The sequence below is a fragment of the Hesperophylax consimilis genome, chromosome 19, assembly GCF_061612785.1.
Source record: "Hesperophylax consimilis isolate HC1 chromosome 19, BYU_Hcon_1.0, whole genome shotgun sequence".
NCBI lineage: Eukaryota > Metazoa > Arthropoda > Insecta > Trichoptera > Limnephilidae > Hesperophylax > Hesperophylax consimilis.
The window spans coordinates 30,426,419-30,449,648 of NC_142854.1; the positions used below are offsets into that span (position 1 = coordinate 30,426,419).

At 34.5% G+C, this 23,230-nt stretch overlaps 2 protein-coding genes across 2 annotated transcripts; both read left to right on the top strand.

The window, feature by feature from the left end:
* Window positions 1–10,621: 10,621 nt before the first annotated feature.
* On the top strand, window positions 10,622–13,316 carry LOC149415118 (uncharacterized). Its single transcript, XM_089643009.1, has 3 exons — window positions 10,622–10,817; window positions 11,755–12,125; window positions 13,284–13,316. Exons 1-3 carry the CDS (start codon window positions 10,622–10,624, stop codon window positions 13,314–13,316), a joined length of 600 nt encoding a protein of 199 aa, XP_089499135.1.
* A 2,689-nt stretch (window positions 13,317–16,005) lies between these two features.
* Window positions 16,006–22,160, top strand: LOC149415119 (uncharacterized). Its single transcript, XM_089643279.1, has 3 exons — window positions 16,006–16,199; window positions 20,199–20,342; window positions 20,439–22,160. The coding sequence occupies exons 1-3, from the start codon at window positions 16,046–16,048 to the stop codon at window positions 21,293–21,295; spliced, it is 1,155 nt and encodes a 384-aa protein (XP_089499405.1). The 5' UTR covers window positions 16,006–16,045; the 3' UTR covers window positions 21,296–22,160.
* Window positions 22,161–23,230: the final 1,070 nt, after the last annotated feature.

Consider the following 23,230-nt stretch of genomic DNA (forward strand, 5'->3'; position numbering starts at 1 on the left):
TTGACAGTTTTTTATTACGCTTATTATGCGAGTCATGCAATTACATGAAATGAAACATAAACAAAAGCATTATATATTATGAATTTACTTGTCATGGTGATTTAAATACAAACTAGAATTATGTTTGCATTAAATAACCGTGCGGGAAAAACATATGCATAATAAAAATAGGATCAAAATTTATAATATCTCACGGCCGCCTTCACCAATAAAACAACAGACCAGAGACCGCGCAGTTCCTATAGAAAACTAAATCTAATGTTGACTGCACAAATGCCAAGCTTGACTGGCAGTAAATATACTTATCCAGATTAATAAAACCTAATTAAATGAGTTATTATCGTAACACTACAGGTTCAGTACAAGTTTAGAACTGTCAAATTTAGTGTGGTGTACTTTTGATGGAGTCGAACCAGTTGCTCCAAGGTCATCTGAGAGAAAGACAGCCTCATTATCACTCTCGATCACCATTCAGCACAGGAAGGATGCTTCAAATGGTTTTATCCATTTGAACACAGCACAGCACAGTCAACCGCACAACATCATAATTGATCGAATTTAAAATGAAAGGGACACCTACTTGTGATTATTATTTTTTTTTATTTTATCTATGTATTTTATGTAAATTTAATCCTGAATTTATATTTTATTTTATTTTAAAGAAATTTGTATTTATCGATTTATAACACATTATATTAAAGGCACTGCTGAAAACCAGCTACATTCCCGGAGAAATCCGGAATGTACAGCTGAGCAGTTGCCCTTTTGGCAATATAATCATCTAAATGTATGTGTACAAACTATATGCAAACATGTAAAAAATTATTGTCAAATAAACGTTTTTATTATTATTATTATTATTATTATCCGTGTTTTGTGACCAGATCATAACTAAATGTAAAACATTGGTTTCTATTTCAAGGTGTAGAGTAAAATAAACGGTAATTATTTACCATTTAGGTTAGGTTGGATTAATATATATGTTAGATTAGGATAGGTTAGGTTAGGTTAGGTTGGGTTATTATAGGATAGTTAAGGTTGGATTAGGTAGAATTAAATCACAAACCAGTCTATACAAACCTAGCGTAGCCCACAAACTACATGAAAACTGGGATATAACTCTAAAGGTGACGCGAGCAGGCGTTATTAAAGGGTCAATTTTTTGTTACAGAAAATAACATGGAAAATAGGCATTAGAATTAAATCACAAACCAGTCTATACAAACCTAGCGTAGCCCACAAACTACTTGAAAACTGGGATATAACTCTAAAGGGGACGCGAGCAGGCGTTATTAAAGGTTCCCCAACATTTATAGTAACTCTTAGTAATAATTTAATAATATAACTAAATTCAAATATTAATTCAAAGTAATCATTCCATATTTACCGTGAAGCGGAATTCGTAACCTTTACCAAAAAACCTTTCCTTAATACGTTAATTTTAATAAATAATTTTTTATTTACAATATTTTTTATGTATAAATAAATTAACACATCATTTAAAAAAATGTTTTTCATTGTCTATGATATTAAAAACCGTTTTGCCATATAAATTTTAAAAACTATCCGATTGTGTTTTTTAATTGTTATGTTGGCAGTGCCCTACACTACGTAATAACAAACGCGAAGTATGCGAGAAATCGGTGTGTCAAAATAGTGTCTCGTACGGAATATTTTCTCAAACGGTAGTCGTAGGTAAATATTTACCAAATAAACTATATTGACAATAAGCAAACGCGAGAAAAAATATGTGATGTAATACTCAATGGAATTGACTAATAGGAAAAAGTAAAAGTGTACCCTTCAGTGTCAACAGAAAAACTTATTAATCGTTCGGTTGGCATTTGTGACGTTTGTAAATTTACAATGAACAAACACATGTACCGTGAAAACTTTTTTGGTTTTGGGTAACTAAGTATATTATATCGCGAATATTTCCAAATGTGACATATTTTTAAAATGAACATGCTCCAATTAAGGGGCTTAGGTTTTACTTGGTCAATATAACACTAACCTTCCAGCGGGCGCGACAGACGCGCCTTATCGCTTCCCCCACTCTTTCCACTTAGTTGCAAGCATCGAGCTTCGAGCTATGCTACAGTCAAATCAAATGTCAAACATTTACCGCAAGATATAAATGTTTTTCTCAAAGTGAGTTACGGTAGGGCTATTGAACCGTTGACAGAAGAAGAAAACATAAGCTTTCCAAAACTCGGTGTTTGTCGGTTATGTGCACTGGATAAGAAAAGATCCTCAGCATCAATGAAGTGTTGCCGTTGCCAGTCCTTTACATGCAAGAACCATTCTTCAGTTGAGGTGGTTTGTAACAATTGTAAGGATGGGAATATTGATTCTGACTAAATAGGTCGATAACAAATTTTGTTTTGAAATATTAAAATGTTTTGAGTGTTGCTTCGTATTTTTAAGAAAGTCAATTTGTTTTTGTTTTAAGTACTGCCTATTATCATTCTTCATATCCTTAAAAAAATTCCCTAACATTTGTATAAAGAAAACACCACTTACATGGAGAAAACTTTAAGACGTAAAATTTACGACAAGCGCACGCTCAAGGGAAATTTCTCAACGCGCCCGCTGGAAGGTTAACCTACTTACGTACAAGGCGACAATTCAAACTTTTAGAAGAAACGTCACTAGAAAAGTAGAAATGCAAGAATTGGATTAACTTTAGGATATAAAAGTGATGGTCACTGAAGTGATACAAAACTGTATAAATGGAACACAAATATCATACAGTTAATACAATATTACTTCAGATAAGCGGAGTAACAATGGTATTGTTCAACGTTGCAAGATGCAAGACGTGAATCATAGATATACCTGTAAATACACAGTGGTTTTATCCGTGTTTACCACTAGATCGATATCTTCGTGATTTTTGTACTGAGCAAATTGGTCCTAAATTTAACCATAGATATGCCAATATTTAAGACAAATTTCATTCCTGCGCAAAAAATACGTCACACACCACCGACGAGGATAGAGAAAACTAAAAAACGCCCAGCAATAGGCATTGTAATTCTCATTCGGTGCCTTATCCCATTCACTAGCCTAAAATATTATTTTAACAATAAAAATTTTTTGCAACGTCGAATTATTCCCTCACAACAAGAAAGATCCATCTGACAAGTGCTGTCCTGCGAAAATGAGTTTAAAATATTTTTCTTTAAAGGTCATTTTCTTAGGACATCCAATGTCAGGTGAAATCTTGTTGTTCTGAGATGAACAATAAATCTGTCGTTAAAATAAACTAAATGACTTGAATTATTATTTTTTTGGTAAACTAATGTTTTTTTTTAAGACAAGACTTTTATGCATAGCACAAAGGATAACAATTATTTTACAAGCAATAATTATTCGCCTGAAACACTCATCCACATTGAAGAATCTCCTGATAAAAGATACATGACGCCAACGGGACTCGAACCCGTGTCCCTTCGATTTCCGGTCGACAGCTCTGAAATTTGAAATCCTCCAAATAAAGGCAGAACATAATATCTCAAATAGCGAACACGCCTTAGAAAATACAGATGTTGGCAGATTGTACTCAATTGGCTAACATATAAATATGTCACGGTAAAATTTATTTTGAATGTGCATTGGTTCTGTAAATAGTCAATTTACCGCCACATTAGATAACGAACTTTGTGTTGTATTGAGCTGAAACTAGAGTTAGGGCCCGTTTATAATAGGAATAAGCGGTAAGAATAGGCCGGTGCGGTAATCCGTAATATTTTAGATCGTCGTTTATAATTGGAAAAGGAATAGAATAGAATACGTCCATAAAATTGACTATGCCGCTGTCACATAAATCAACTATGCTGTCACTTGTCTATGTCAACTGTCAACCGAGAGTATATTCTTCCTCCATCTTATAAAAGTATTATTGTTTTATATAAATAAATATTGAAACGATAAATTCATCAGATATTGTTGCATGTGGAATGTTTTTGTCAATTCTGGGGCTAGCATACGCTGCAATAGGAGACGCACAGTTGACGAAAAAAATAAGGAAAAAACGACGTTGGAGTGTGCGTCCCATTAATCATAAAAGGAAGAAAACAGGACATTTGTTAAATTAAATTTGGACAAATTTTTAGGACTTCTACAACACAAATTAGTAAAGCGAAGCAGACGTGAGCCTTTAAGTCCGGAACATAGACTAGTTATCACATTATTGTAAGTGATAATATCTTTTAATATTCGATTAATGTTCGATTGTCAAATTCATATGTGGTTATAGTGGTGTATAAATGAAAGATCTCTCCAACTCAGGTATATCGTTTATTGATTAGTTGAAAGCTGATTTACAATCACAATATTTCACGTTTATTTATGCACAAATACTATGGAATGCTCGCGAAACTAGGTTGTAGTACTCGTAGTTAGGTGCAGCCGACGATAGTAAATACTGAATACTAATAATATGCTCGCTGCGTCGGGCCTATTTATATTGTTCGGCCGGTGGCGACAGCAGGTAGTTAAATGGCAACTAAATCGAGGCCACTCGCTCGATCTGGACCTTTCGCGAACTTTCGGCGTCACGGCAATTATGCCTACGCGGTAGACTCGAACCTTCTGGCGAGTTCTCGTAATGTTCCAGACTGACTGCGCGATAATATTGTCGCGAGTAGACAAGTAGGTGCTTGAAGTACGTAGGTTTCGCTGTTTTGATTTAGACTGCGAGTACGTACCTAAGTAAGTCGAGCGGTTTATTATTAATTATCCAATGGATTATTCTCGACGCCACACATAAATAAACCACTCTTGGCAAATACCATAGAGTAGATAGATACCATAGAGTATCGATCAACCAGTAAGCAAGGTCAAGATAGTTTGTAAAAACCAGCCACCGCAGATTTACCTTGAAGGCAGCCATTTGTTTGTTTTGCCAAATATAATATAATGACCGTACATATTTACATGCAAAGCTTCCAACAAATAGTCTTCTTACAGGATGTACAAGAGACTACACCAGATACAAACGCCTGGGATTCCTCAACTTTCGGGCTTAGCACTCATGATATTGAAGTTGATTCCTTCCCAATTTCATACGAGGTATGTAAAAGCAATATAAAGAGAAACATAGTTGAATAGAAAATTCTATTTTATATAAAATATATGTTTGAATGATGAATCATTTTACGCTGAAGAAGTAATGTGAAAATATACTTTTTTTTTCTTTTAGGTGGAAGTTTGTCAACCGTTCAAGACTGAGATGTTGATTGAAGGCCGTAGATTGGTTAACGTTGATATGTTTCTAAAAAAACTCAAAATATTTAGTCAACTTTGCGAAAATTTTGGATGTAGTCTGAGAAATTTGGAAATAGTAAGCGAAAAAAGAACTGGTCTTATTTCTAAATTTACAATAAAATGCAATTTTTGCAATTATCAAAGCTTTCTTTCGACCGATAATGATTGTGCATCTTTGGATCTTAATAGATGTGCGGTGTCTGGGATTATGGCAATTGGTGGGGGACAGTACCAGTTGGAGGAGTTTTTAGCAGCAGTAGACATACCAACAATGTCTCCAAAGTATACGAAAATACACTCAGAAGTATCCGAAAAATGGCAGGAAACTTCTATCGATTGTATGGCGTTGGCAGCTGCTGAAGAAAGGGATGCAGCATTAAAAGAAGGAAGAGTCAACAAAAATGGAACCGCCATGATTGACGTGATTTCAGATAGATCCTGGGGTAAGAGATCATACCCAACAAACTATTCCTCTTTGTCAGGAGCAGCGGCAATTACTTGAAAGAAGTTTGGAAAGGTATTGTTTATGTCAGTTCGTAACAAATATTGTTGTATTTGCGCTCGAGCAGAAAAAAAGCCACTGAACCTAAAGGACATGTATGTTTTAAAAATTACACCGGCTCTTCAAGCGGCATGGAGTCAGATATTCTTCTCGAGGGTTTTGGGGAGTCGATTAAAGAATACAACTTAATTTATGCTCGGCTAGTATCAGATGGAGACTCCAGCACGTATTCCAAAATATTGCAGGCCCGATCTTACTTGGACAATACAGTGGAAAAGATCGAATGCAGAAATCACGTGTTACGTAACTTTTGTACAAAACAACGCTCTCTTGTCACTGACACAAAATATCCCAAGAATTTGAGAAAATTATTGAGCATTAGTAATATTATGTCTTTCCGTAAGGCTGTTACCTGTTCAATCAAATACAATAAAATTTCTAACATTCCCTTGTCGAAAAAAATCGAAAATTTGCATAAAGACATTATAAATTCACCCTATCACGTTTTCGGAAACCATGACAAGTGTAGAAATTATTTTTGTTCTGCGGAAAAGACGGGTGACTCCAGCTTATTGAAGATGCTTAAAGGAAGCCCGCTGTGGCTAAGAATCGTTTTGATAACATCTGCTGTCGGTGCACATGCACGCAGTCTCATACACGATGTGGATAGTAATGTCGTTGAACGATTTAATGGCATAATCGCCAAGTTCATAGGTGGAAAGAGGATAAATTTTGCAATGAGGCAGTCCTATGAGGCACGATGCCATGGTGCTGTGGTTTCTTTTAATACAAGAGCCCCACTGTGCAATTTAAAAAAATCTTTTTATCATAATCCTAGCACACGTGTGAATATTCTTGAAGCCAAACGTCAAAAGAGAGTATTAAATACACAACGGTATATGAGGAAAAAGAATCGTGTTCTTCAACAAATTTCTAAAAATGAAGAAATTCATGGTGTCAATGTCAAGCAACCAGATATGCTACCAAAATGTTTCCAGAAGAGCAAAGAAGAATTTCTTTTGAATTTAAGAGAAAATATTATAAACCGGGACAAAATCCAAAAAGAAACCATTTTACAGAGAGATTCTGGTGAATGGTTGCAACTAAGGCGGAATATGTTAACGGCTTCCTTATTCGGAACTGTAGTCAAAAGAAGGGAAGATATTAAATGCGGACCGCTGGTGAAAAACATGTAAAATCCAAAAAGTCTGTTAAATGTAGCAGGCATTCGGCATGGAATCGACAGTGAAAAGGTGGCTCTTCAACAACTGTCCGTTCAAGAAAATGTGACAATTAGTCCTTGTGGACTGTACATTGATTTGGAGTACCCGTTTTTAGGCGCTTCGCCGGACGGCGTTACCGAGGATATGGTTTGTCACATAAATATTTTGTGACAAGTGTAGTTCTTGCTTAATTGGGGTTATTTTGTCTATGGTGTTTTTTTTTTGAACTTTGGCAATATTTTTAAGGAAGGAGGGACAGTTTTGTTTTTGGTCACTTCCTCCCCGGTCTGCTTGGCCAGCGGCTCGGTGATCCAGTCACTCGCCATTTAAGGTGTTTTAATCTGAGTTAATCATGTGAATAGAAGTCATTCTTTTCTTTTAAAAAGGGCGCGGGGTGTTTTTCCTATCACGAATAGTTCGTGTTGGTTATTATTTTTAGTGGTGATTATGGAATCCCGCTTTTTTATCCAGTGTTGGCCGGTGGTCATATTTGTAGTACTCGTGTTTCGGTTGTGAAACCGCAAATGGATTGGTCCTAGCTGTGGCTAGAAGTTGATGGCTGAGTATCCCCGCGTCGCGAAGGAACGGATTGCTGTTCCCGAAGTCTGTAAGACGAGTCTGGTTGGTTACCACGTGCTGCACACTTGATGATCCTACAGGCGCACGTTGAAGGAGTTGCGCCCTCCTGTTTCCACTAAGTGAAGGATGTCCTGGCTCCGTAAGACGAGTCTGGTTGCTTGCCACGTGCTGCGGACTTGATGATCCTACAGGCGCGCGTTGAAGGACTTGCGCCCTCCCGTCTCCATTAAGTGAAGGATGTCCTGTCTTCCGTCACGGGTCCGTTCCCCGTTACCGGAGACAAGTTTTCGTTCGCCACCCGTTGTTCTTCCTTCGTTTCTCGACCACGTAAAGTTAGTTTAGTTTGGTTCAGGAGTCCATCTGGTATGTGCCTACTTTTATTCCTATTGTTACATGGTTATTATTTGTACTCCTTTGTTGTAACTTTTGATGGTTTCAATATAATTTCTATTAAGTATTTACTCTTATTATTTCTGATTTCCCACCTTACTTGACAGAAAATTAATCTCACAATCATGAGATTGAGATCTTTGCTCTACCGTTTTTGTAAGCATTGGAAGGTTGCTACATTACTTTTTACACCATTACAGGTTGTAGAAGTAAAATTTCCAATAACAGCATTTAAAATGGGATTAGACGAAGCTATACGTAAAAGAAAACTAACTTTTTGGAAATTAATTAAAGGCCAGCTGGTCATCAATAAACAACACTCGTGGTATTACCAAATACAAGGACAACTCCGTGTCACAGGCAAAGAAAAGTGTTTGTTCGGCCTTTGGACTGGAAAAGAAAATACAATGAAAGTAGAATATATCAGAAAGGACGATGCATTTTGGAAACAATGTATGGAAACAAAGTTGATAAGATTTTACATGGATTGTCTACTACCGGAACTCCTTGATTCCGTTTAATGCGAAATATGCCAATCAAAGAACCTCAGTTTATAGTTGAAGCTATGCAATTGCGCCAACTTAAAAAAGTAGGATAAATACGAAGACATGTAAATTGACTTCCACTACGAAACAAACACAATGCCAACCAAATGACTCTGAAAAGCTATATGTCAACGCAGAACATTAGATCTTTCCAAACGAGCAGAAACAGCATTGTCTACTGGTACTGTACATAATGTAGAAGATTTACAAGCATTGCCTATTAGTCCATATTATAACGATCTCGGTGCAATTGATTCTATCGTCGATTTTAGTAATTACTAGCAGTTTTTAGGCAGAAATCTGCTAAATCTGCAAAGATGAACATTTTTTTATATAATTGTTTGTGTGCAAATAAAAAGCGCAGTGTTTCCTCTTTCCAATACTGCTTAAATCACATATATCTTACCGTAATACAAAAGGAGATAGAACGAAGTTGATGAATCGATTGCAGTTTGAGCTGTAAAGTACACAAAAATAGCAGAGTGGTTAAAAAAAAGGAAAAATTCAATATATTGCGTAAAAGTTCAATTTTTACATACTGCATCATTCAATAAAAATTGTGACGAGATGCCGATATTTTACAACGCATAAGTCAATTAAAAGCGATTTATTTAATTAATAAAAAAGCGTATCGGTTCTGAGTAATAACAGTTATTTAGTTACTAAATTTACCCTGTCGAAAATAAAGGTAAGCTCCTTGTTACTAGTGACGATTTGGTGCGTTTTGCCGAGACTAGAAAAATTATTTTAACCATTAAAACTAACTGTTACAATAAAACAAACATATTATAATAAAATACATTAGGTATTTAGAAGCTAAATATTGATTTAAAAATAAATTTCCTTATTCTGTAAATAGGGAAAATGACATTAAATATTAAATTGTATGTGGGCTCGCACGCTCGACCGACTCGTACAGTGATCGCTGAGACATGATATCTATGGTGACAATCTAACATGTACAATAACTGTAATGTAAAAACTATTTTTTGTGTAAAAGTTTTATTAGTAAAAATATTATATTTTTCTATTTTTGTACTGTTTCGTATGTGCAACTTGTAATTTTGACATCAAAATATCAATGTAAAATTGTAATTATTAACTCCCACCTATGTATTATAAGTTCTTCCAGTCTTTCAGTGAGTTTTGTAACTCATCGGGATTGCTTTAGCAAGAAATAATTAAAAACATGCGAAATTTTTTTTTAGCTTTCATTGGCTCCTATCAAAAGTAACTACCAAATAAATATACATTTATAAACCAAAAAAAGATTTGTGATTAATAATTTTTTGGGATCTCTTACAATTTTTTTCACTGTATGTAGATACCATGAATCTCCAAACACCATGCAAATTATGCAATTCATTAACTAATGCTAAAAATTATAATTATTATTTTTATAGTAGAGAAATTTACATTAACCTTTCCTCATCTGTGGTGTGTATTTACTACACATTGCTTCTAATATCTTTAATAACTCTATAAATATAATAAATTCTGGGTTCAGATTTTAGGTATTCCTCCGTTATACATTTATGCACTGAATTAAAAAATAATATTTAATATAGTTTTCAAATTCAATTAAAAATCAGAGTTTTTTGTAAGAAATCGGGAGCAAATATACCAATACAATCAACCGTGTGCCATTGCTACGCGAAGAGTGTGCGAGGAAATGACACGCTATTGATGTCCCGCTTTACTTCGCTATGCGTGCACATGAGAAATCCACTTGTCCCCAGTTCTATTTTTCTATTTAGACCATCGATACCTACGGCCGCATTGTGTAGCTTCGTCTCGTGACCAACTTGTGCAGGGGTACTAAAGTGAATCATTATTTCCGTTCGATAATTAAATTAATAATTTTTTGTAAGTACTTTTTCATTTATTTCCGAATACTGTGTTATACTATTACCTTATATTATAGTATTGAAAAGTGTGTATTACGTAACTATTTATCCGTGCGCTTTCGTCATTTAATCATTGATCTAAGATTTATTTTTGAATATTTATTTCAAATGTTACATTTTTTTTTCTTATTCGTTATAATATTCAGCTAAGCAATACTGCGTTTTACATTATTTACAAAAACCCTTCCATTTTCAGGAAGAATAATGTCTGACAGAAATTTAACAGAAGAAGAGATAGCGCAAGAACTTGATTATGATAGTGATATTGAGTTTGAAATGAACAATGACATATCAGATACTGAAGATTTGGTTGAACATTTAGAAGAATCGGACTCGGAATCGACTAGTGAAAATGAAGACGAGGGAGAAATACTGATTTCAAAACATGGATTCGAATGGAGTGTATTACCACCATCATCATCGAGACGTCGGCAATGCAATATTGTCAATGAAACTTCCGGCCTGAAAAATGGTAGTTTATTAGCTAACACAGTAAGAGAAATGTTTGCTTTATTTATAAGCGCAGATATGGTGACAGAAATATGCCAAGAAACGAATCGTCAATTGAGGCGTTTACCCGGGAATATGATTGAGCAATTATCCGAAGATGAATTATATGCTTTCATCGGTATAATGCTTGCTTCTGGCAGAAATCGCACCCGAAAACTAAGTTTGAATGAGTTGTGGACAAGTGAAAGTCCATTTTGTCAGCCGTTTTCACGGCAGCTATGTCTCGAGACAGGTTCATAAATATATATATAGTCAGATCCGTTTTGATAATAGAGATACAAGACGAGAGAGATTTGAAGCTTCTTCAGACAAGCTAGAGCCAATTAAGTCGATTTTCAGTAAATTGGTAGATGCATGTAAATCAAATTACTCTCCATCGCTTGATATAACCGTGGATGAGCGTTTGGCGGCGTTTAGAGGTAAATGTCCATTTCGGGTATATATGAAGTCAAAGCCAGCCAGGTATGGCATCAAAATATGGATCGCTGCAGATGCTAAAACCGCATATATATGTAACATGCAAATATACAGCGGTATGATAAATAATAAAAGAGGAATAAATCAAGGCAATCGTGTCGTTATGGAATTGGTGGAACCTCAATATGGCACCAATATAGGCATAACCACAGATATTTTTTTTACGTCAGTACCACTGGCGGACAATCTTCTATCTAAAAATCTGACCATAACTGGCACTCTTCGCAAAAATAAGAGGGAAATCCCTAAAGAGTTTTTGCCATCAAAAGAAAGGCCATTGTATAGTAGCCAGTTTGGTTTTATATCAAATAAAACACTTGTGTCATATGTGCCTCAGCAAAATAAAGCAGTTTTGCTGCTGTCAACTCAATTCCTTGGAAATGAAATAAGCCAAACCGATACAAAAAAACCGGATATAATTTTACATTACAATAAAACCAAGGGTGCCGTTGACACAGGGGACAAAATGACCTCCGAGTATTCGTGTGTAAGGTCGACAAGAAGATGGCCGTTTCGTTTGTTCATGGAAATGTTAGACATTGCTGCACTGAACACATATTTATTATGGATTCAAAAGTATCCGGAGTGGAAAAAAAATAATAGAAGTAAAACGAAATTATTCATAAGACAGCTAGGTTTAGAGTTGGCTAAGCCCAATGTAATGAAAAGAAAAAACAGCACGGTCAAATTTCACAAACAACAACAAGATGCTTTCGAGACAGTTTTGTCATATTATCAAGAAACACCACCGGCAACTGCTGTTACGAATGATATTACGAGTGATTCAAGAAATGTACTAGTGTCCCGAGCACCGTCGAAAACCTACAGATTTTGCCCATACAACACAAAAAAAAGAAGCACCATAGTTTGTCATATTTGTCAAAAATCTGTATGCACAAGCCTCAGAAAAGAAAAAAAATATATTTTCTGCCACAATGTCGATGCAATTTAGATTAACAATTTAATATATTTGGTTTAAAATTTTTATTATTTTTAATTTCGCTGTATTGTTTTGTTCTTACATAATTTTGCTGTTATATTTAAATATAATGCATGTGGAATTTTTTATGTTTAGTTTCTCAATATAATATTTCTTTTTACAAATTTGTTTATTTCATTTAAAAAAAAAATTAAGTTTGAAACCCCTGCAAGACTGGCAGCGTAAACACGCAAAGCTGTGTGCATGTAGTCCAGCGCCCACCAGCCGTCATTCGGTCACGGACCGTCATTAGATAAGCACTCTTCGCACGTTTTTTTAGCTTCTGCCGATGGTTTTTTCATGTTTTCAGCTATTAAATTACAATTATTATCACTTTTGAAATAAAATATAATAAAAATAAGCGATTGGCTATACATATTCATATTTTTCCGATTTTAAATCGCTTATTTTAAGATGTGTATTGACTACACAGCACCGGAACGCGTGTATTTTTTTAGGACAATAAGGGAAAGGTTAACCTTGAAAGAAATATCGACCGTCTCTAGTGGATACGTCAGATTAACGTTAGTCGGCGTCTCCCAGGGGCGTACAACTCCCGTCTGACCTTGTAACCCTGATGGGAGGAGTTATTCCCAACCCAAATTCTTATAGACAAAGCTGTTGTGGCTGAAAGCTCAAATCTCACTGGCTCAGAGCAAAAATTGTAGTTTGATCTCTCGCTCTCTACCATAGGGACTTGTGTAACAGAAAGAGAAGCTAAGCATGTGTTATGCTGTGATAAAAATTAACGGTAATTTCGAAGACGCCATTTCGAAAGTTAGTCAGTTGAAGTTTTTAGCGTAAATATTTTGAATTTTGAAAATCGTCTAACCCATCTAAAAATAATGTTGCGTGCTAGAATTCTTCAAGGTGATAAATTAATGCCGTATTGTGTTAAAGGTTGCTCAGACGGATTCGATAATCCGGTGCTAGCAAGAAGCAGCAAGAAATGCGTTTGTTTGTGGGTGTCATTTCGCATTTGAAAGCAAAAATGCGGTACTTTTGGGATTAATAAAGAATGCTTGGCAACGCTTAATCTTCCAGTCATCATATAATATCCTGTCTATCTCCACCAACTGAAAGAAGGACCGAACCCGTTGTTAAATACAGGTACTAACCTCTCGTTCTTTGATACAATGTTCCTGATTCCTGAATGTACTTCATTGGCTAATAATTTAATTAATTTTCCTTTTCAGACCTATCCGTATTCCGACGCGATACTATACCACGTATTAGGATGCTAAAACTGCTAAAAAAAGCCACGATTACATCAAACAAGGTCATTTAAACCTCTCCAGAATTACATCATGTAAGTATTCAGATTTAACCAGCATTTTCCATGATGTTTGCTGACGACAAAGCTGTGGAAATTATATGAAACCCTTGCATGAGAATTTGAATAACTTCTAGTGCTGTGGCAATAATAATTAATTCTTAAATTTGTTGAATATGTATTTTGTGTATATATTCTTGTATTTTTGTTCAAGGTCAAATTAAATCCTATTAAGTTGTTGCAGTAAGACTGGGTTCGATTCCTAGTTGAGACCGTTACTTTTTATTTTTCTGAGTCTTGTTCTGTTTCATGTTTTGTTTAGATATATTAGTATTATCTTCTACTTCAATAGTAAATCAATGCTCAATACATCGGTTGTACTGACCTTGTTTTGTATTACTGTCCATTGTCTTTTTGAAAATAAAAAGTATTTTTATGTGTGCATAGCTGTGGGTTTTTTTTATTTTCCTTTTCCTGCATTCCAATATTTTTATTTTAAAAATATAATTTTTTTGGGCTAGTGAATGAACAATGTTAGCTGGGTGCAGTTATATTGTCTATGTTAGCACTTTTTTAAATGGCCTTGAGATTTATTTATGGTCCACAATATATTTACCTGTCTGGACCAAACGACCGTTTTATCTGTGGTCGTCTGTGGTTAAGGGGGTGACAAAATGGGGCCATACAAAAAGCCCGAAGATATCGATCTAGAGAGTGGTTTATTTATGGCGTCTCCGTATCTTGTGCTCTCTTGTAGTCATTAATTATTATTGCTACGTCTTTTTAAATTTCATATGAACATTACAATAATGGTGTTAAATTTATGTCACTTGAGATTATTTCAATAACCAACACATTTAAAGCATAGTTTTTATAATTGAGAAGCTTCTACTTTGCTTCAACGCTTTAGAAGTGACCGCCGCACTACGCCTTTAAGTAAGTAGGTTCTAGTTATAATGACTAAGTAACTTCTCAACTCCTTGTTTTGCGCTTGTTTATTGTAAGAATATATTGCTTAACACTCGTGTTATAACATATTGCGGTACCTAACACCAACCAGGTGAACACGTGTCGTGACGGACGTGAGCGGACAAGTTTGTTAATTGTTGACTTACAGCCGCTGTCACATATTAAAACCTAGCTTTTAGTAATGCAGTTCATCTAATCTTGAACCCGAGTGAAAGAGTTTACCGGATTCCATTTAGTACAAATCATTAATATTTTTTTGTCTAGCATTTACACACAATATATTTATGTTTATACAATATGTTTTATATTTCACCGTCATATTCACAAACCAATATTGTTTTCTTTCTCTTTAGGGATTCATTTACAATGCAACTAGTCTAAGAAAAGTGGGGCAGTCTATAATATCACAAACAAATGTTTTCAATATGAAATTCAATTCAAAAATGAATCTTCTATCTGTTTCGGCACCGTAGTAAACGCCCAAAGATGGTTTGAAAGGGAGATATGTAAATACGAATGTTAGAGGGAGCGCGCTAATATTAAAAAAAACGATAATAATTAAGCGAAAATGGTGAAAGTATTTTCTAAAACACGACTCGTTTGAAATAGAGCAAACATCATACACTGTGATTTTTTTCATGTCGATAACATATAAAATAACAGAACAAAATCTGTTTCTAATAATTTACGGACCTTTCTTTTCGATTTTTCTATCGAGGAAATTTCATAAAATTAACGTTTCGGCATAACAAATGTATATACATTATCTCGGAATCGGAACTTAAAAACTCAAACAGTTATCGAAAAACTTGTTATAATTCGGTAGAAATTGGGTATGGGCTTAATTAATTTAATTCTTCTATCTCTTAGTTTATAGTTTCAATAGACCTATTTAAGAGTGCAAGGCTGATGTCAGCGTAATGAGTAAGATTAAGAAAGGTACGCTTAGATGGTTTGGGAATGTAGAGCGAATGAGCGAAGAAAGGAGTGTAAGGAGGTTATATGATGCAAATGTGAATGGTAGCAGAAGTCGGGGACGCCCGAGGAAGACATGGCGCGATCAAGTGAATCAGATACTCGAGTCAGGCCATGTCAAGAGTCAGAATAATAGAAGAGTATGTATGAATGTGAATGAGGCAAAAAGATTGTGCCAAGACCGAGTTGTTTTGCGGTCCGTCCTCTCTGTCTACCCCAGCGGGGAAACGGCGTGATGGTTAGTTAGTTAGTTAGTTAATACATCTAAGTTTTTTACAAGAATATGCTTTTACACAATCCATATTATGTTTTGAGTCGACTCGAGTTTTATTTTCAGATGAAAATTATATGAAATGTTTGTGTAGAGAGGTTTTGTAACAGGTTTTGTTTATTTTCAGCTGAAAACAATTACCATCACAAAACAGTACCCTATCACAGCAGTGCCATGGATCTTCCCAACCCAGATAGTGTTTCCATCAAGACTGAACCACGGTCGCAGGAAGAAGGCTCAGGTGAAATGGCGTATACAGATATACAAAACGACCTCCAAGATGTGAAGAAGGAATGTTTACAGTATGCTGACGGTGTTCATCCAACTAGTAAGTTGCATTACGTATATCATGGATGTGTTTCAGATGGACGCAGTTAGAACACCCACCTGTTTTCTTCTACCATTCTTGTCGTCCATCGGTGCTCTTGATTTTACCTTTGAAATATTTCTTTACTGTAAACTGACAAACTAAGAAATTTTTAAACTGATTATGCCATTACAGTTTTACTTACGTGTAATGAATCGTGTAACTATTACTCTCTCTTGTGCCAAAAAAATGTATTAATGAATTCAATTAAGTTCAAAGCCACGGTGTTTGAAAGAGCGTGTTGAAAAGTGTAAAATTTAGTTTTATTTCATTCAAACGGTGTTCGGAAGAGATTGTTGAAAAGTGTGCAGTATAGTTTTATTTCTATCAAACGGTGTTTGAAAGAGGGTGTTGAAAAGAGTGCAGAATAGTTTTATTTCTATCAAATGGTGTTTGAAAGAGGGTGTTGAAAAGAGTGCAGAATAGTTTTATTTCTATCAAATGGTGTTTGAAAGAGGGTGTTGAAAAGAGTGCAGAATAGTTTTATTTCTATCAAATGGTGTTTGAAAGAGCGTGTTGAAAAGTGTAAAATTTAGTTTTATTTCATTCAAACGGTGTTCGGAAGAGATTGTTGAAAAGTGTGCAGTATAGTTTTATTTCTATCAAACGGTGTTTGAAAGAGGGTGTTGAAAAGAGTGCAGAATAGTTTTATTTCTATCAAATGGTGTTTGAAAGAGGGTGTTGAAAAGAGTGCAGAATAGTTTTATTTCTATCAAATGGTGTTTGAAAGAGAGTGTTGATAAGCGTGCAATATAGTTTTATTTCATTCAAACGGTTTTGAAATAGAGTGTTGAAAAGTGTGCAGTATAGTTTTATTTCTATCAAACGGTGTTTGAAAGAGGGTGTTGAAAAGAGTGCAGAATAGTTTTATTTCTATCAAATGGTGTTTGAAAGAGGGTGTTGAAAAGAGTGCAGAATAGTTTTATTTCTATCAAATGGTGTTTGAAAGAGAGTGTTGATAAGTGTGCAATATAGTTTTATTTCATTCAAACGGTTTTGAAATAGAGTGTTGAAAAGTGTGCAGTATAGTTGTGAATTATAAAAACTTTGAGCAAGTGGATCAGTTTGTGGATTGGGAAGTATGTTTATGAGAGATGGAAAAAAGGCTGGCGTATATTGACATATAGGTAAATGCAAGAACTTCATTTGTTGAGGACTGTATGCGGTCGGCACTTATTAAAACAATCTTCAAATTAGTGCAGCTAGTAGTCCACAATGGAATGCTGAAATGAACCTTGATGTATGACTGTGAGGCATGGAACTGGTAGAGGAAGGATGAAGAAGACAGAATGTTGTAGACATACAATCTCTGAGTGTGGTTAAACTTTTTATGAAGGTGTTAAAAATGTGGTTATTCGGAATGAATGGAAGGATGACGTCACCCGTATTATACTAACAGTGACGTAATAGTTTAGATAAAGAACGGGACGCTTAGATGATTTGTGCATGATAAACGAATAAACGAATTATTCGTGTTGTGAAAATATAAGACGTGGAAGTGTTTGGTAGAATTCAAGGACGGCCGCGAAAGAAAGTCACGATCAATGAATCGAATACTTGAGTTGGTTCATGTCAAGAGTCAGACATGTAGTAAGAAAATATTGTTTAATGTTTATATAAATTACTTATGTAATACTTCATTTGCAGACCACATTATTACATTTGCTGACGATACAGTACTTTTATTCGAAGGCAAAACCTGGAATGAGTCTTGCAGTAAAGCTGAATTTGGCATAAACAAAGTTAAACAGTGGCTAGATAGTAATCTCCTCACTCTAAACTCGGATAAAACGAAATTCATCTGCTTCAGTTCAACTCAAGCGGGTTAACCACAAGAAATTATTAACATTAGAATACACCATTGTTACGACATTATTACATGTAAATGCAATACCTTAGAATGTGTGGACAATATAAGATACCTCGGAATTATCATTGATAAATTTCTGAGATGGGACAAACACATAGCCTTTACTTCCACAAAGGTCAGGAAACTTACACATCTGTTTATAGCAATAAGAAATATTCTATGTCTAAATGATTTGAAACGAATTTACTTTGCAATGTGCAATTCCATATTAGACTATGCTTCCTTAGGTTGGGGAGGTTGTGCTAAAACCATACTCGATCCCTTAGCTAAATCCCAGAAATCGCTTATAAGAGTTATACTGAAAAAACCTTTCAGGTACCCCAGGGATTCATTGTTCGCAGAGTTTCGTGTTCTTGATGTAAGACAATTATACATGAGGAAAATCATATTACATACTCAAAAACAGAGGCACTACTTAGCTTCCGTAAACCACTGTCATAATACAAGACATGCAAAAAAAAAACCCAACAGTTCCGCCCACCACTTCCTCATCTTTAGCACAGAGACAATTCTCATACTTAGGCCCTAAACTGCTCAATCTCATACCTGATGCATGGAAGGCAAAGAGTACTAATATTCTGCGTATGCAGGTAAACAATTGGCTTCTGGTCTTGGGGAGAGCTGAATGCGAGAATATGCTAAAAAACAGTAATTGAATTGTAAATTTTGTTTTTCTTTACATTCTTCTTTACATTTTAATTTATATTGGTATTATATTAGCATTACAGGAACTGTATTTTTACATAAAGAAAGTTCGAAAATTGCTCAATTCTTCGTGATATTTTTCCTTAAAGGAAAAGTTCCTTCTTTACTTTCATTTTTTATTTTTTTTATTTTTCATTTCCTTGTTTTATCTATTAATATTTCTTTAGTTTATTATATCAGCTAAACAATAGTAAAAAAAAAAAAATGTCGTGGTATAACTGAAAGTATACTAGATTATGAATATACATTTGTATTACTTTACCAACAGAATTTCTTCAATTCAGTTTCATTTTCAAATTCATTTTCTTGTTTTTATCTATTAATATTTCTTTAGTTTATTATGTCAGCTAAACAATAGTAAAATATGTCGTGGTATAACTGAAAGTATTCTAGAATATGAATATACATATGTATTATTTTAACAACAGAATAGTCAACACTATAATTTACTATAATTTACATGTAAAAACATTATCATATTGGAATGTTCTAAAACGGGCAATCGCCTAGTTGGACATTTTAAGTTCATTAATTGTATTATGTAATATTTACAAACAAACAATAAAAAATAAAAAAAAACAATAAATAAATAAATAAAAAGTGAATGTGCGCCGAGAACATGTTTTATAACGGTCTTTCCTCTCTGCCTACCCTGGAGGAAAGAAAGTTAACTTAAGTCCGATTCCCCCTTCTCGTTATTTTCTAGTGTTGTCCTTAAACGGTTATTAATGTTTTTTTTAATTTAAATTGTCAGGTTTGTAATTGTTTCGAAGTTTGGAACCATTGATAACTGGACAACTGTTGGTCATTAGAAAACAAATATTATTAAATTCTTATGCAGCAACAGCAATTTTAAAGGTTTAATTTTTATCCTTATTTAAACTGTATTTTTAACCACTTGAACGTTTGGTTGTAATATATACATTATACATATTATTTAAATAATTTCATTCCTCAAAATATTAATATCGAAACATGAACTGCTTACCGCGGCTTAAAGGCAATGAATCCACCTTTCGCCGTTTATTCCATATTTTTAGTTTGCCTAAATGTGGCATATTATGAGTGATAATAGTGATAATCAAAACATTTTTGCAAAATGGCTATAATCTGCCAAAAATCGCTTGAGAAATCGCTAAGAAAATAATCACCCCTTCAATAATGTATTCCGCTTATATATCCACACAATTTACTTATCCGATATTTTGGTTTTCATGAAATGGGAATTTGTACCCGCTAACATACTGCAAGTAGCTTATCAGGAGGATCTGTGTTAAATTATATAATTCAATTCTACAATAAATCACTTTTATTGCACCGACCCACGACGAATTGAAAAATGAAATACATCATATAATCAATGTTTTGTTATTATATTATTCCAGGTATTATTAAAGTTGAGACTGTACCCATCGAGGCAGAACCTGGACCCCGAGAAGAAAATGGAGAGCGAATCCCTTATTTGGAAATAGACATAGATCTGCCCGATGTTAAAAAAGAATGCTTAAAGCACCCTGAAAGAGCAAAAGGTAAAATGGTTTTTGGTTTGTCTAAACAAGTTTTAATAATTTTCTCGTTTCATTTTAGATACCTACTTATTGTGCTTGTTCCGCCATCTTTTTCAGACTTGATAACGGATCTGAAGACGTATTCATGTTTCCATTGTAACTACTCCTGCTCAGAAAAATCATCTTTAAGAAGGCACTTACGCACCCATACTGGAATAAAACCTCATATTTGTTTCCATTGTAATTACTCCTGCTCTCGCAAGTCAATTTTATCAAAGCACCTGCGCATCCATACCGGAGAAAAACCTTATTCGTGTTACTATTGCAGCTATTCATGTTCTCAAAAGAGATCTTTAAAAAGTCACATTCTTACGCATACTGGAGAAATAACTCATATATGTTCCTATTGTAAATACTCATGTTCAGACAAATCTCGTTTAACAGTACACTTACGCACCCATACTGGAGAAAAACCTTATTCATGTTCCTACTGCAGCTATTTATGTTCTCAAAAGGGACATTTAGAAATTCATCTTCTTACCCATACTGGAGAAAAACCTCATTCATGTTCCCATTGTAACTACTCCTGTTCAGACAAATCAGGTTTAATAAGGCACCTACGCACCCATACTGGAGAAAAACCTTATTCATGTTCCTATTGTAAGTTCTCCTGTTCAGCCAAATCACGTTTGACAAAGCACTTACTCATCCATACTGGAAACAAACCTCACTTATGTTCCTATTGTGACTACTCCTGTTTAGTCAAATCAAGTTTAAGAAGGCACTTACGCACCCATACTGGAGAAAAACCTCACTCATGTTCGCATTGTAACTTCTCCTGTTCAGACAAATCAAGTTTGACGAGGCACTTACTCACCCATACTGGAGAAAAACCGCATTCATGTTCCCATTGTAACTACACTTGCTCACGAATGTCACGTTTAACAGCGCACTTACGCACCCATACTGGCTGAAAACCGTATTCGTGTTCCTACAGCATTTATTCATGTTCCCTGAAGAAATACCTCATTTATGAAATTACCATTGTAACTTTTCCTGTTCAGAAAAATCATCTTTAACACGTTGACAGTTACGCACCTTTACCTTAAAATAACCTTATTAATGTACCAAATGTAGTTATTCATGTTTACTTTAGAATGAACATTTGAAATATAGCATTCTTACATTGTAGAGAAAATATTATTCTGTTCCTGCTATAAAATATAATAAACAAATTTCAAAAACCGCACAAGGATTCATAGAACGCAGAAATTATTTTTATCTTCCTGACATTACCAATTCACATACACGAAATGATTGTTTTAAAATGTCACGTGCTGATTCAAACAATAAATAATATTCAGGAGATACTATTGATGCCACGTTTGTTCAATGCCAGCCCGCGTATCGCAGTACTTTCCCATATTCTGGGTTAAATCGCGCGGGGGGTAGGCAACTCGCCCACATATATTAAAATCATATTTATGAGACCGTATATCGGTCCTTAAAACCACAGCGCTATATTTATAAATTTTGATTTATTCCGTGCTTTTATTACATTTTCAAAATAGCCAGAAGTCATTGAAAAATAGATCTATGATGCATTCTGAGGAAAGGCAATATTGAAAGAACCTTTTTTTTAGCAAAGTGTACATATTAGACTAGAAATATAAATGGAATACGATTACTACATATTATGAATATCGTGTCATAGAACTGCGGTCGATTTCGCTCTGTGGCGCCGCGATTTACGATAATATTATTGCAATTTTCTTCTCTTTATTCTATAATCTTAATATACTCGAATACCAAATCCTATTATACGTTGTCATGACGAGTTTTCGAGATACCACTTAAGTTAACGGTATGTATTTTTTTGTTTTACATTGAATTACTGAAGATCAGCTGCGTTATTCGCAAGAAATCACTCGCGTCAAAATATTTGTAGCCCAAATTGAACCAGGTTTTGTTCTTGTAATGTACCTCTAAATTTAGTATGATTAACTGTTGTGTTCATTTTTGTAGGTTTATATTTTCAATATTACATAAAGTTCACATATATTTACTGTACTTAATTGTATAGCTGCACATCTTGACACAAAAATTCCCCAGTGAGATGAGCGGCTTAGATCTCATTGTTATAACATTACTACGTTTAAAATAAATAAATAAATACAAGGTGATGAATTGTCTGTGCAGTTCAAGAGATTGGCACATCAAAGACACCTTGGATATTGAAAATCTACCAACCATAATGTTTAATTGTCTGCTGTTATTTAAAAGTCATACAATATTTTGTTACTGAACTCTGTATTTATCTTGTCTCTTTGTTATAAATTGTGAAAGCCCAAATAGGGCGTGAATAAATAAATATCTTCAGTAAATTGTAATTGTTTTTTTCTTAAGAGATTTCTTGGAAGTCTCGACGTTATTTATGTAAGACAGGTATTTTATGTCTCTATGTAGGTGCACTAATCTGGTAACAGTATTGTTTGGAAAATTTGGTACCTGCGAGATCCAATAATTTATTTTCTTCACCACCATATAACAAATTGATTGATGTGCCACTTGATAAGAGAATTCTCCAAGTTATACTCATTTATTTTAAGTTGAGTATTCTTTAAAATTATTGGAGACAATATTATCGTTTTCTAATGGAAAATTTGAAACAGAAAATTCTGAAAAAGATACGGTCATATGTAGGACTCGAAACCAGTACCCTTGCCTTGCAACCGTTCTACCAACTGAGCTAATGCGACCCTATCTCCTTTGGTCATATTTAACGGTATCGTAATTTGAATACGATTTTCAAAGATTGTCTTCATTTTCTCACTGCCCATTTATTTGTGAACGCACATTTAAATAATTAATGAGTTTTTTTTTCATGAATCCATTGTCCCACAATCCTT